General features: G+C 36.1%; 1 protein-coding gene across 2 annotated transcripts in view; it reads right to left on the reverse strand.

The window, feature by feature from the left end:
• Nucleotides 1-1,124: 1,124 nt before the first annotated feature.
• The window catches only part of DPH6 (diphthamine biosynthesis 6), a 180,691-nt gene continuing 165,499 nt past the window's right edge, over nt 1,125-16,316 (reverse strand). The window contains exons 7-9 of one of the 2 annotated variants that reach the window (XM_036296618.1): nt 15,076-15,170; nt 6,104-6,191; nt 1,125-4,792 (exon numbers count right to left, since the gene is read on the reverse strand). In XM_036296618.1, the coding sequence (XP_036152511.1) occupies nt 4,739-4,792; nt 6,104-6,191; nt 15,076-15,170 (237 nt within the window). In that variant the 3' untranslated portion in view covers nt 1,125-4,738. Of the gene's footprint in view, nt 4,793-6,103; nt 6,192-12,330; nt 12,496-15,075; nt 15,171-16,316 lie in introns of those variants that run through there. The other variant, XM_036296629.1, reaches the window with a different exon arrangement.

The raw sequence follows: 16,316 nt of genomic DNA on the forward strand, positions 1-16,316 counted from the left end.
CAAACCAGAAATACATCAATGAGATTTGACAAATACATTATTATCATCCTAAAAGTTTCCTCATTTTTATTTTTGAAGGATATTTTTGCTAGGTACAGAATTCTAGGATGACAGTTATTTTCATAAAGCACTACCAAAGATGTGATTCTGTTGTTCTGGCTTTTTTTTTCTCTCTTGAAAAATCATGTTTCATTCTAATAGTTCCTTCTTTGAAAATAGCCTCTTTCTAACACACTTTGGCTGTTTTGGGTTATCTTTGCCTTTTGTTTCCAGCAGTTTTATCAGCATATGCCTAAATAAGGTTATCTTTTTACTTTGTGTGTGGTTTATAAGACTTCTTGAATCTGGTATCTTGGTGTGTTTCATCAATTTTGTAAAGTTCTCAGCCAATATCTTTTCAAATATTGCACTAAATATCCCATTATCCCTCTCCTCTCTTTTTGATACTCTAATTACATGTACTTTAAGCCTTTCCACTGTTTCTTTTTCCTTCACTTCTAATGTATATTTACTATCTTTGTTTTTTCCTTATTTTTCATTCTGAGTATTTTCTTTTGGCCTCTCTTCCAATTTACTGAATAATAATCTACAGGTTTCTGGCAGGAGCCTTACCCCTTCCACACCTTATTCCAAACAACAAAGTTCACCACCACTATCTGCCATATGAACAAAAGGACTACTCTTATTACTCTTAATCTGGGTTTATATCTATCACCACTGAAACCCAGGATTCTCAGTGCATCCTTATTCCATAAAGTCCAAACCCATTTCTATGGCCAGGGAGGCAACTTTCCCACCTTCTCCTTTATTTTATATATTTGATTAATTTCTCTGTCTCATTCCATAAAATAAAAGCTCCACGAAGGAAATAATTTTTTGGATGTTTAATTCACTATTGAATCCCCATTGTGTGAACAGTGTCAGGCATGAAGATGTAAACACTCAATAAATATGTTAAACGAATAAGTAGTATAACACTTCTCTTTTATTAAAAAAATCACCAAAGAGGAAGTTTAAAAAACACCAATGAGAAACTACAGTCTTTTTTAAAACAACAATAACAACAACAATAGGCTGCATAGGAGAGCATAACAATCCCTCCCCCCGCCCCCCCCCCCAAAAAAAAAAATTAAAGAAACAAAGGTAGCCAATTAGAGTTTGAAAGTAGATAAGGAAATCAGTTAACTGGGCCATTTTATTATCTTCTCCCAAACTAGTAAGTCTGTCACATATTCTCTTCCACTATCCGGTTTGATTCCCGACTCGCTGACACAGTGGTACATTGTTGCTACTACTGAATCCATGCATTTGGGACAGGAATTAGTCAAGAAGCTATTTAAATGTAGGTGAATCTGATGCCTGGTTTATTAATCTGCTCCACTGAACATTTGTAGCAGCAGTAATTTAGTGCTACCGAAGGGCATAATCCATCTGACCCCCTAGTCATAGCATTGAGGTTTATGGAATTAGGTTGTAAAGCCCGCTACATGCTTGCTCCCTTTTACCAAACCAGTGTTCTCTCTTTGGCCTGTGGGCAAACATGGGGAGCAGGTGGGTGGGGTTAGGAAATTGTGCTAAACCAAGTGTTGGTAAATAAGTCATCCTGTATCTTCTTCCTTTGTTTCTTCTGTAAGAACATACTGAGGTGGGCAAAAGTAGGTTTATAGTTATTCATATGGAAAACAATACAATAATTAATAAATAACAATACAAGAATAAACTCTGTTTCGTGTACGAACACCTGTAAACCTACTTTCGCCCACGCCTGTATTTCTGAGGCGGCATGAAGACAGTGGCAGCATATCTCCATGGAGGGGATCCTCAAATTTAAACATGTTGCTAAGAGCGGTCAGAGCATTCCTGTGTACAGCATATTCGAGACGTGCCATTCAAATACTTTTAGTCATCACATATCTATTTTTTCACTTACTTCTAAAGGACCCTAGTATGTCTCCTTCTACCTAAACTGTTGAAATGTTGTAGAATAACATTTACATATTTATCATGGAACTCACTATACCACTCTCTCACCTAGTTTTCTTAATCAAATATTTTAAAATTCAAAACTATATACCCATTGTATGAAGTAAAAAATTATAAGGAATTAAGCTTTTCTGTATTTTCCCCTTCATGTCTGCTTCCCCCAAAGAAACCAATGTTATCAGTCTGATTATTATATATATGCCCATCTTTTACTATGATCTTTCAAATATAACTAAATATATAAACTCCCTGCTTCCACCAGTATTTTTTAGAAAAACAGGATCATATCGTACACATCACTTTTCACCTTGAATCAATATTAAGGCCATAACTTCAGTCCAGATTAGCCAAACCAGTGATATGTGTCACTGTACTCATAATAATGATTACCTACAATAACTTTAATTATAGTTACACTGTAATTTGCCCATATTTGTAGTGAATTACATGTAGGCCTAACAGTTCTTTTAAAGAGAGTAGGTGCTCACAGGTATTTGTTGACAAGAAAAATAAAAGCACAGAGATGGTTTAATGTTATAATTTTTTTCAGTATATTTGATATTTATGAAATAAAGCAAAATAAAATGAAAGAACCAAGAATGGGCTATGAGAAATACTGTTTTTAAGTTATAACTTCTAAAAATGTGAGCTTCTATAAGTATATAACATATGTAATTGTCCCATATTATTATTTCAGTTAAAAATAAAATTAAGTGCTAAGTGATAGTAGGATACATTAGTAAAATTGGGGCTAAATTTCTGTGAACCTTGTCTCTTTATAAATGCAACGGCTATGCCAATAATTAATTTGAAATATTGTTTATCATAAAGCTGCTTAAAAAATCTAAAACAACTACTATATAAAGAAGAAATAGCTTCTGAATAGTTAAAAATAAGTCTTGATTCTTCTGTAACGGTTACGCATTTTAATATGATCTTTTGCCTGATTTATGTAAAGCTTTGTATTTTTCATTTTCTCAAGCCTGTCATTGTAGTGATCTATGGTATATTTTAACATCAAGTTTGCCATGAGCAATAAAGTTAGGGCCTCAAAAGAAATTTTAATATATCTCCCCATTTTTAACCTGAAGCATACCATTTTACAGTTATTTTGTTTGGAATACCATGTTTAGTTGATATTCTTGACACACTCACATAAATAATTTAAGATTTTAATAAGGAAAAATTTAAATAGGTTAAAAATTTAAGGGTTATTATATACAAAGTGAAAATCTTAGTTATAACAAATTTACACTAAAAAACCCTCTAAAGGTTGTATTTTACATTTCAGTGTGTTCAGGACATTTTTCTCCAACAACAAAGATAAAAGAAAAATAAAGAAAAAAATGACTTTCATTAAATGGTATGCAACATAAAATGAAAGCACATGTCTATAAAATTCTGTAGAAAGAAAAAATGAAGTATGAAAATAATAATCAGTTAAATTCAAAAATTCTTATTGCAGAATGAATAGCTATTACAGAGAGCATGAAGACGAAAAAAGAATAATCCTCAATAAGTTTATAAACCTAGTAGACACAATAATTCCTTAAACAACTATAACATAAAGCTGATTAAGCTATCTGTCACAAGCACAGAAGAAACAAAGTGTTAGGGCAGGCCAGGGGTGTGGCTAAACGTGTAAGAATATTTGAATTCAATCCTGCATCCTGGGCAGGATGTAAACAGTTAAAAAATGGAAGAAGAAAGGAAGACAAAGAAGAAAGAATACGCTAAGGTAAGGCAGAAGAGAAGCAGAAGGCATTGTAAGAGAATATCCAGTGTTTCTATATTACTGGAGAAAATAATACATGTAAGAGGAGTCTTGGGAGCAAGACTGAAAAAAAGATGTTAGGGCAACATATCAGATGGTTGTCCATTCATGGCTAAGCATCTTCTTTATTTAGAAAACAACATAACACTGCTATGGATTTTTATGCAGAAAGGAAAATAAACATGGCACTGGACTTTGGGTAATTATGATGTGTCAACATAGGTTCATCAACTGTAACAAATGTACCACTCTTGTGGGGGATGTTGATTATGGGGAGACTATGTTGTGTGGGGGCAGGTGTATATGGAAACTATACATTCTGCTCAATTTTGCTGTGTATCTGAAACTGCTCTAAAAAATAAAGTCTATTTTTAAAAATTTGCCTAAAATCAGCACAGGTAATACTGAAAAGTTGCTTTTAAAAAATCAGTTATAAAGTAACCAATAAGAGTTAATGACAGTCTTCCTAATTGCCCAATAATGTTGAAACAATGAATATACTGAGAGCAAAAATGGTACAGCACTTTGGTGACATCCAATAGATTAAATCTGATTGGCTAAGTGACTGCTTTTTCATCCTTTTTCAAATGCTTCTGCACCATGATATTACTGGCAGACATAAGAGCAGGAAAGAGACAAAGAGGAAAACAAACCATTGTGATCAAAGTAAAAAATGTCACAGAAGTGAGGGTGGTATATGAAGCAAAGGTTAAAAAAAAGAAAAAAGAAAAAGGCACATATCCTGCAGAGTATAGAGGACATGAATAGGATGTGTTAACAAAAAGTCAGGGTGAATCCTGAGTAACTTGACAATATAATGAACATGGCATCCACATTTCCCCAATTAATTAATGGTTCCATTAACTTTTTCTGATGATAAAAATGTAATGAGAAAAAGCAGGACATCATAATTGAGAAAATGCTATGTAATTTTTTTCATATGGAAATGGCAGCTTAGTAAACAGTATTCAAAAATGCTTTTTAAGAATTGTGTATATAATTAGATGTTCTGTAGTTGTCAGGCACTGGGGACACCTAAAAGATAAAAAGGGAAATGCACCATATTTATTCAGTGTCAGTAAAGATCCCACGTTAAACAAGTAACATTCTTTTATGTAAGGGAAAATGGGACTGTGAAAGCCAATGAAATACCAACACAAAGTGAATAACTAGCTACTTAGGTAGAGCAGAACATATAATGGCCAACATGCCTAAGCAAGAATTCAGTGGTTTTGATTTTCTGTGTGAGCACATGGCAGCCAATGTAGCACCTAAAGTGAGGTGCTCCTTTCAGCGGGTCCTTCAGATGTTTTGTTAGTATAGTTTCATTCTCTTGAGGGTTACTGGCTTTTTAGTAAAAGGTCACCAATAGTCATCTTCTGGCCCAATTCAATGACCTATTTCCAAACCTGTTTATCCTAACTTTTCTAGAAAAATGGCACCAACAACTATTCTCTACTTTTGGAAACTCTCTCAGGCTGAGATTTCTGGGGTTACCATTTTCTCTTTCTTTTGTCAATTTCCATTACCCCTCCTGATTCTTCATATTCCTTATTGTATAGATAATTGTGGGCATGTCTCAAGGCTTGATGATAGAATGCTGAAGATGCAGAAGGCCTTTTCCAATCCCTTACATCTCAAGAAGCAGAACTTTTACAAAGGGTCTAATCCAGGTCTTTACCTTTTCCACATCTTTAAATTGACATTCTTCTGTATCTTGACAAACAATGTATTTAAAATAAAACTCCTGCCCTGGCTGGAGTGACTCAGTTGGTTGGAGTGTCATCCCGTGTACCAAAAGGTGACGGGTTCAATTCCAGGTCAAGGTACATATCCAGGTTGTGGGTTTGATCCAGGTCGGATATGTGTGGGAGACAATTCACTTTCCATCTTTTACTTGTACTTCTGTTCCCTTGGATGTTTTTGAAAAGCTTTTATTTCTCCTTTTCTTCTTTATTAAACTTTGCATGATAAAAATCCAATTCATCCTCAAGCCTTTCCCCTAAGCATTATGCACAACTATCTAATTCTTATTTTACTAGAAAATTTAATATTTGGTGATACACTGTCTTGTCTTCTCCTTGATTAATATATATGTGATTCTCTTTGCAAACTCTTCAGAAATGTAATATCTTACACTTAGGCTTTAATTATGCCTAATATAGAGCTCTTAAAACTATAAACACTTGCAAAATTCTTAGTTATCGACAGAAGGTCTAAAAAAGTCACTAATGATAAAATCATTTTTTATCTTTTCATCTGTTGTTATAGTATTATATATATATTAAGCCAATGCACATATCATAATTGTCTCTTGAAATCACTGGGAATCTCAGGTTTACTTGCCTTGTCTTCCAAATGCAATTCTAAAAAGCGTAGGTAAGCCACAGGTGCAAATGCATCAGCTGAATGTATGACTACTTCTGATGAATCTCTGAAATACAAAATTTTATAATGTATTTATTTACTACATAAATTGTGTCAAATCACTCCTGCTAGTGACCAGAAGAGATCAAAAATATCCTCATTTTGCATTTATTTCCACTAGTATACAATATTTAGTAATTAACATCTATTTTTAATAATCCAGTATTTAACTGAGAAAAGGGTCAAGAATAAACTTTCAAGAAAAATAAAAAAGCTTTTTATCTTTATGAGGACACAGTTCAATTTTCAGGTTCATTCAATGCTTTTTGAACAATTTTGAGACTTAAAACTCTTATTCAACTTTATTTTCAAAAATTTGCTTGGTATGGGCTAACCATCAAATAATAGTGCTTTATATTCATTATTCTTTTCATTATCATGAGGTAATACATTCAGTGTTTCACACAAAATCTCAATTATCCTTCACAAAAGCAGCACTGGTGATGATTTTAAGCTCTAGATGAACTCTTCACACTGCAATATCATTGCTATTAAAATTGATTGCATGACATAGTAATTACCACATTCAGGTAAAATGGTATGAACTGCTTGCTGGCACCATATGGATACATGTAAATTAACTCAACTTTCATCAAAGATACCCTGTGAAGCACATGTGAATAACTAAGATTATGCATGAAGTTCTAATAACTAATTATTTTTATTGTTATTTATTAATAAAGCAATAGTGTTTTGCATTTTAGCTAAAATTTAAAAATAGAAATTCCTCATATTTCTTAAATGACTTGGGCACTAGTTCCACTATTTATATTAACACATTGTTAGCATTTTACCAATTGTAGTACAGCAAAATTGTTACTTTATTTGACTCTGCAACTAATGTAAGATATTTTTTGAATCAACTTGTGAAATGCAAAGTTATTTAGTGGCAATAGAAGAAACCTCAAAATATTTGGCTCCAAAATACTAAGTTTTTGTGGGCAAAATCTGTTTACTTTCCCCTTGAAATATCAGATATAGAGAAAAAAATGTTTTATGGAAATACAAAAGTCAACTACCATTCATGAACCTTTAGTATCAAATATGCATCTTGTTAGTGTTTAAGAAAATAAAAATGAAAAGGGCTTCTATGATATTAAAAAGAATATTCTAATAGAAATAGAATCATTTAAGAGTCAGAATACTCCCAGGCCTTCACAGTCTCCATCTATCAGAAGTTGCCTCCAGGTATGATGTGCATTAGGAGAAAGAGAAAATAAAGAGAAGGCCCTCTTGCTTTCTACCACCTGTTCTTCCGGCCCCAACCTCTTGGTTTGTTAGCCCTACTTCTGCTGTTTTTCCATTTACTCCAGAGTGGCTTGTGCTGGCCCTTCACTTGCTCATCAATCAGATTTCAATTCCAATTCCTGTGTACAATCTCACTCTTACTCTAAATGTCAATCCCTTTGTTCCTGATAGCAGCCTTGGAAACTGACCCTGAGCCTTAATTATGCCTAACCTAATCGGCTTGGTTTTGATATCCTTGCTAATGGAATGCACCAAAACTATAATTAACCCAACCAATGCTGTCAGGAGAAAGGGTTTCTGCCCTTTCCTTCTCATGCAAGTTATCCCCACTGGAAATAGAAGGTTGACAGCAAATAGCTCAATTGATGTAACTACTCCATTCTGAATCAAGATTATCCATAGAAAATATATAACATTGTAATCATTTAACAAAGAGGAATATGATTTTTCTGTATTCCATAAAATTCGTAATTTCCAATTGACCAACATCATTTCACTCACACAAAGCCAGAGTCAACTTGGAAGGAACTAGATCTCAAATGAACAGTCTTTAGTTCCAAACAGAATAATGCCACTATTGCTCTTTTCTCTTTCATAAATTAACATCTGAAACTCAGCTTTCAAGGATCTCTGTTCTTCTTAACAGATCTCTGAAAAATAGCACAGAATCTGCTGGAATACGCTCAGAGCAACCCAGAAAATTAATACCACTTATGCCACAACAAAAATGTTTTCCAGTTGGCCTCCAACCTCCCCTCTTCCTACTAATAGAATTAACAAGTGTGCTCAATACCCCTTTTATAGCTGAAACTTCTCTGTAGTCACGAGCTGGCTATGTTCCCTTTTACTGATGTGGGGCAGCAGAATGAGGTCTCAGCCTCTGTACTCTGATGCCATGCTCCCAAGGTGTGAGGTCAGGCTATACCCCCTCACTTCAAAACAAACAAACAAAACCTGATATTATCCCTTGAGACTCAGCCATGGTCTTGATTCCTACCTCTCCTCTAAAAAGACAACCGCACACTGATATTCCCTGTGATACACACCCTCACAGGCACTCCAGTGTTTCTGTGAGGCCTGCCCTGGCATCTTCAGACAGTGCTGTTTTCTCCTGCCCAAGCCTTGCTAATCCATTGACAGTCCTTTCACAATACATCCACTACATTATAATCATGACTTTGTGCATTCGTCTTCCTGTTGTTCATCTTTGCCTGCCCTCCACCCCATCTCTTCCACTGGCTCAGTATACTGGTACTCATTAGACTTGTTAAATAAACAAATAAATGTACAGTCAAACTTTTTTAAGTGTCTTCACACTTACATACTATCTATTGAAACTATCACAGACCTACACTGGGTTTTCAAGTACTTATCTTCACAAAAATACATACTTTTGCTACACGCATACAGCATGTATAAAGTGTAATATATATATAATAACACCATATAGTATCTCTAGCATAATAAAAATAAAGCTTCACAGGTCTAAAAACTTAAATACAAGAAAAATAGTTCATAAGTTTAAATAAATTCCAGGTGATAACGAATAGATGTGAGAAGGCAGTAAGGAAAACACTTGATGCATCATCGCTGCTAAATGCCACATTATTATGCTCTGTGCTGAGCTGTGTCTTGAATGGGTAGAGAAGAAGAGTAGGTGGGGAGAATTTAGCCCTTCTTTCCTTCCTTCCTCCCTTCCTTTCTTCCCATTATTCCATCCATCCATCCATCCATCCATCCATCCATCCATCCATCCATCCATCTACCCCATATGTAGCATCTTTGTAGCAGTAGTATAATAATATTGATAACTCAAATGGAAATATGTGGTTGTACAAAATACTGACATTAAAACCATGTTTTCATTACAAAGGGAAGAAAGTGATCATTTTTATTAACATTAGGATTTTAGTTTTTCTGATATTGCTACACATACATATTTGAAGTAAGAAGTAATAAGGGAGGAGGCTATTTATTTGAGTTCCTACAATTTTCCACTCCTCTTAAAGGCGAGGCTGTAATTCTTTACATAAAGGCTCCTCAGAAAAATAAAATCATTTTTGGATCTAAAAATTTGTATCTATCGGTGAGTAATCACATATTAATTGAATAAAAAGTGAATTATAAAATGTTCTAGTTCGAATTTTTAAGATTGTTATACCAGTCTTTCCTATAAGATTTTAAAAACATTAACTGTAATTTGGGGCAAAATGCATCTGATAATAAATAGCTAGAACAACCTGATTTCCCTAGATTTCTCATTATACAAAAGAGTCAATCTGTGTCTAAAAAAAAAAATCCCTAATTATAATCAAGTTATTTTTTCATGTAAAAGTTTGTTTTCTTCTTATAGGCGATTTTCCCCTTTTTATAAAAAAATTGAATCAGACATTTGAAATGGGATTCTTAATAATCAATTAGTTGTATGCTAATTACATTACATCAAATATAACAAGAAAATTTGTTAAATTTGTCCCAAAAGTGAATTCTGAGTTACAGGATCCAATATTATTAATGGTCAATTGTTAACAAATAGTTACAGGACTAAACTTAAATCTTTTAATTATGTCATATAGAAAATTATCTCTAAATAAAATAAATTTCATTTATATGTGGTTTTAGAGTATGCAATGCATATTCACTTACAGCATCACATTTACCAGTAGCTATGTTAGGACATTTTCTATTTTATAGAGGATCAAAGGTTTTATATATAGATGATTTTTTTTTCCTTTTGAAACTAGGATATGTCCCAACCTAAAACTCTAGTTATAACCTAAAATTGGAATACATAAAAGTAAGGAAAATAGTATAGCCTATCTAATAAAGAGGTAGTATGCAAATTGACCATCACTCCAACACACAAGAGGGGCACCGCATGTGGACACAAGATGGCCAGCATGGGAGGGCAGTTGTGGGCGATCAGGCCTTCAGGGGAGGGCAGTTAGGGGCAATTGGGCCAGCAGGGGAGCAGTTAGGTGTTGATCAGGCTGGCAGGGGAGTGGTTAGGGGCAATCAGGAAGGCAGGCAGGCGAGCAGTTGGGAGCCAGCAGTCCTGGATTGTGGGAGGGATGTCCGACTGTTGGTTTAGGCCCAATACCTGTGGGCAGTCGGACATCCCTCGAGGGGTCTCAGATTGGAGAGGGTGCCGGCTGGGCTGAGGGACACCCCCCCACCCCCAGCATGAATTTCGTGCACCGGGCCTCTAGTATAAAAATAAACAACAGTAAATGAAAATTTAATTCAATGATATTTTGCTAGTGTGTTGTGAGAGTTCAGGTATGAGAACAAGTACTGAAGCAATGGCAGCCAAAGTCTCAAAAAATGGAAGGATTAAGCAAAGAAGAGAAATGGGAAGGCAATCTAGGGAAAAGGAATCAAGTAAGAGATTAAAAATGGCGGCAGAGTAAGTGGATGCTGTACAGACATGCTCCCAGGAACAAACTGGAATTGCAACTAAAATACAGAAAAACTTCCTAAATAACCAATGAAAACTTGCAGGAGAGAACCTGAGGACTGAAAGTGGAGGCCACGTAGAGACTGGAAGGAGGGGCGGAGGCATGAATGGGCTGGCCAGGCACCCACAGACAGCAACTGAGGTCCTGGAGAGATATCTCAGCTGTGGGGGGTGTCACTGAGAACTCTGGGATCTAATCCCCGAGCTGGGCTCCCCAGCAGAAAGCACCAAAACTGAGAAGGGTACCCACATAACATCTGGCTGTGAAAAGCAGTGGGGTGCTATCTGCCAGGGAGTGGCAGCTGAAAGTTCAGGCGCCCTCTTAAAGGGCCAATGCACAAAATTCCCTGTGGAGCCACTAACCTTGTGCTCTGCCAGAGGGAGGGTGAAGTGGACTGGAGCTGTGAGAGCAGAACCCAGAACTGGGGACTAAGAGATAGAGCTCAGAAGGCAGACACCCCAAGTTTCCTGGGCTGAATCATTCCCTCACACAGTACAGGACATCTTTCCCACATAGACATTTGCTTTGCCTTAGGGGAAGAGAGTTGACACACCTATTGAAAAACACCTTGCCTTGAGGTCACCTAAGAGATTAAAAATAACAATTAGCCTCCAGGCAGAAGAACTGCCCCACCCTGTTGATAAAAAACTCTCCCCACACCTGAGGACGATTTCCTGGGAACAATTCTATCAGTCTGTAGGCAGAGGTGGTCTCTGGAGGCTTTGAGTCTTTGCATGATGTTAGTCAGAAACAGTCTTTAACACTGTCCTGCACTAGAGATTGAGTGTGAGGATCTACCTAATAAATAGTCACAAACCCAAAGAGATAGGCAAAATGAGGAGACAAAGAAACAGCCCCCAAATGAAAGAACTAGAGAATTCTCCAGAAGAAGAGCTAAATGAAGCAGAGACAAGAAATTTATCTGAAACAGAGTTCAGAGTAATGATGGTAAAGATGCTCAATAGCATGGAAAAGATACAGTAACTATGAAAAAAGAACAGTCTGAGATAAAGAATAACATAACACAAATAACATAATGAAGAAATACATTGCAGATTAGGGGAAGCTGAGGATTAAATCAGTGAATTAGAAGACAGAGTTGAAAATATCACTCAAATCAGAGGACCAAAAAGAAAAAACAGGAGGACAGCTTAATGGAGCGGTGGGACAATGTGAAACGTAACAATATTAGAATAGCAGATGTGCCAGAAGTGGCAGAAAGGGAGAAAGGAATAGAGAAGGTGTTTGAAGAAATAATGGCAGACAACTTCCCTAATCTGGTAAAGGAAAAAGTCACACAAGTTCAGGAGGTACAGAGAACACCAAGCAAAAAGAAACCAAACAAGCCCACACCCAGACAAATCATAATTAAAATGCCAAAAATTAAAGACAAAGAGAATCGTAAAGGCAGCAAGAGAAAAGAAAACTTACTTACAAAGGAGGTCTCATAAGGCTGACACCTGGGTGCTCCTGCACTGGGTGCATATATGTTTACCAGAGTTATATCCTCTTGTATCGATCCCTTTGTATTATGAAGAGGCCTTCCTTATCTCTTGCAATGGCCTTCACTTCGAGGTCTATTTTGTCAGATATTCATCAGAAATTCTACAGGCCAGAAGGGAATAGCATGAAGTATTCAAAGAAATGGAAAGCAAGGATCTAAAACCAAGATTACTATATCTATCATTCAAAATAGAAGGTCAAATAAAGAGCTTCCCAGACAAAAAAAAAAAAAAAAAAAAAAAAAAGGCTAAAGGAGTACATTACCAGCAAGTCAGCATTATAAGAAATGCTAAAGGAACTGCCGTAATGAAAGGAAACAGAGAGAGAAACCTAGCCATGCAGAATTAAAATGGCAATAATTCTGCCTACCTATCAATAATAACCCTAAATGCAAAAGGAATCAAGTAAAAAAGTGATGAAACTGAGGTGAGGCAGAGCCTATGAAGATAAAAGCAAAGGAGATGCTTAAGCATTAGAATCAGATTACTGATTTCCGGATAAGTAAGTAAGAATGAAAAGACATTTGTGCTTGTGTTCAGGCACACAGCTGTATGTTAGTTCTTATCAGGTATCCTTGGTTTTCCTGCCCATCCTTACAGGAAGAACTCCCACAGAGCAACCCCACCCACTGAAGTCGCCTCCGTAACTGATCATTCAGGTGAACTGAATGGCTCATTCTGGCACCGTGGTTTCTAAGACACCTCCCCTGTCATCTCTCTCTAATAGCATGACGAAGTCCCCTCATGCCAGTGTGTCAGCCAGGCTCAGGTTTCCTTGTCTACAAAAGGAGGCTGTGAAAAAAGATGCATCTGTCAGGTCTGAAGCACTATGATAAATGTAAATTCTGCTGATGTAGTACATAGAAGTACATGGCTTATAAGTCTAGGTTGACCATAAAGTCTTCTGGGTGCTATATAGGACCTCAACTTGCCAAGTAAACAGGAAAAGCACTATTCTTTGACATTTTTTGTCCTATCATGTTTTCTTCTTTTTCTTTTCTAATTTGGTTAGGCCCATAATAGTAAGTAAATATATTGCAAGTTTCTAATTATACTGTAATTTCACCCTAGCATGCAAATGCTTTTCTTGAATAACCAAAGTATTATTTCATAGAAATAACATCTAATGCACAGTTCATTCATGAATTGTTTTGTGACCCTCATAGTCTGAGAAATATCTTTTATTTATGAACTCACTCTCATGACTTGTACCCTTTACCATTTTGTATCATAATATATACAGACGACAGGCACAGTGCATGGACTTGTGCACTGGTGGGGTCCTTCAGCCTGGCCTGTGCTCTCTCACAATCTAGGCCCCTCAGGGGATGTCAGAGAGCTGGTTTTGGCCCGATCCCTGCAGGCCAGGCCGAGGGACCCCACCAGTGCATGAATCAGAGCACCGGGCTTCTAGTATGCATATAAGATCTTTGGTTAATTTCTTCCTGCCCTCCCTGTTCCTGCTTCCCTCTGAAATTCATTGGCCTGTTCCGTGTTTCCATGCCTGTGCATTGAGCGTCTGCCCCCTGGTGGTCAGTACACATCATAGCTACAGGTCAAATGGTCTAATGGTTGCTTAGGCTTTTATATATATACAGATGTGTCCTCCTCCTGCCTTTTCAGGCAAGAACTGTTTGAACATCAATGGTCCCAGAAGAAAACTTTGGACATAATAGGTACTTGATAAATAGGTACTTGATAAATATTTACCAAAGAAATTATTATCTTGATGATTATTAATGGAAAAAAGTTAGGAGAACATGAGAGCGGCAAGAGTGAGTGACTATTGCATAAAGTAATAAAGTGTCTTGGCCATGTTTCACGGGGTAAGTGTATTTTTTAGAAACTTCACCTACAGTAGTCATAATTTTCTTAGATCACTCCTTCCCTCATTATTACTATGTACAAAGAAGTTACCTCTTACTGCTGAAAATATTGAAGCTGTCCATTCTATATAAAATTCTAATCTTTCATCAGATGAGGTTTCTGAAATCAAGCATAATTCTGACAATCTTTTCCAAGAAGCAGAGGAGCTTAGGAGAAGCAGATAAAGTGCTCTCTCAGCACATGAGAAGAGTGACATAAATTAGAGTATGGGTAATAATGTAACAAACTGGAGAAAGTTCCTGTTTTTCGTTACACTAATTTTAACAATTTATGGCAAAGAAATCACACTACTCACCATAAACCAAATTCACTTAAAAAACAAAATTTGTTTGTAAGAATAACCCAAAATAATTGAAGAGAGATGTTTAGTGTTACCATTCTGTGTTGTTAAAGTCAGAAAAAAGAAGAAAGAGGATGGAGTTAATGGAACCCACAGGCTACTGATGTGGCAGTTTATCAAATGTAGCTGTAATGAAAGATAAATAATACAGGCAATTCACACTTCATGAAAGGATAAAAGTGTCAGTGTGTAGGTACCAGTTTTACTGCAGGCCATAATCAGCAAGTAAACGAAAGTGCGGTGTCTAAAAAGTTTATAGCCTTCTATGAAGGCCTCGTCTTGTCAGTATTGATTTAGGTATTCAGACGACTTCACTGGTATTAAACAAATTGAGTGTTTGTGAACTTAAAGGACATGTTCTATTTCTTCCAACAAAAGTTGCCTTGGGCTTAATGTTAAGTTCTCCCATCACTTAAGTTTAAGGAAAGGGAAGAAAATGCTGAAATGATATCTTACACAATTATTTTCTTCTTAAATAGAGGGCAATCCAAAGTGAACGTTTCATACTCTCCACCTTCTCCACAAACATGGACTCCATATTTCTTAGAAAGCTGAAAATAAAAATAAGAAAAAGAAACAGTAAACTTAAAATTAGATAGCAACAATGCTCAATTAACATATTATTCTGTCCTAAAAAATATCCACATAATAAATTTTAATTCCAAAAATAGACTGCAAGCTACAGAAAAATTATTTTATATTTCTGCTTAAAACATGTATTTAAAGCCATTTGAGAAATGTTGTCATAAAGCATAGGACTTTTAATAATTCCAAATCCCTTGCAAAAGGTGAAAGCAACCTACATTTTTATGTATAATGAGAAAACTTAAAGAATCCTATACATTTTAGGGATGTACTTGCTTTAGATTGAAAGGGAGGCTCAGAGAGACAGGCACTAAGTCATTATGTAGTAAATGAGAATATATGCAGCCAAACTGGTGCTTTCCCCCTGCCCTTTGACCTATATATGGAAGGAAAAAAATATGTTGTGTTTAGAGCATTTTTCAGTGACAGACACAGAGAAAGCAATCTAAGGCCTTTCCTTGTGAACAAAAGAAGTCACAAACATGGTTATTATGCTTAAGGTTATTGGTAGCAGTAAAGTCCCAAGGGTACTGAGAGCTATGAAGTTCTCAAGCTGCACACAAACTATAGGAAGACCCATCTCCAAGAAAGGTTGGGATAGCTTACAATGTCACCTAATTAAACCAGAAGTTAAAAACATAAACAAGCAAACAAAGAAAAACAACACCCCTGATTTGTATTAAATATAAGCTATATTATTCAAATGATCCTGATACTGACAGTAAGATCATCTGTTTGGCTGTCCACGGCTGGAATCAGCTGGAGCATGCTCACTAGCTGTGCCAGAATTTCCCTGCTCTTGTGTAGAGACTTCATCACTAAAATTCCATCTCCTTTGCTCTGAATTTCAGAGCTCTCCCTTCTTCTTGCCTCTCCTAATCCAAAGGAAGAGTGACAACACAGATGTACTCTGTTACTGCCAGTTTTGGGACCAAGGCCTATCTTTAGTTTTACCTGCATACTTATGCACTTATTTATTTGGCTATTCTTGTGGTTGTGCTATCATTCTGAATCCATCACATTTCAACTACTGAGTATGTGTCTTTAGAGACATGACACATGGATCTATGAAAATTCTACTGCTCCCTCCAAGGATCAGTAGTAATGTAAAT

The sequence above is a fragment of the Myotis myotis genome, unplaced genomic scaffold (assembly GCF_014108235.1).
Source record: "Myotis myotis isolate mMyoMyo1 unplaced genomic scaffold, mMyoMyo1.p scaffold_m19_p_1, whole genome shotgun sequence".
In the NCBI taxonomy this organism is placed as follows: Eukaryota; Metazoa; Chordata; class Mammalia; order Chiroptera; family Vespertilionidae; genus Myotis; species Myotis myotis.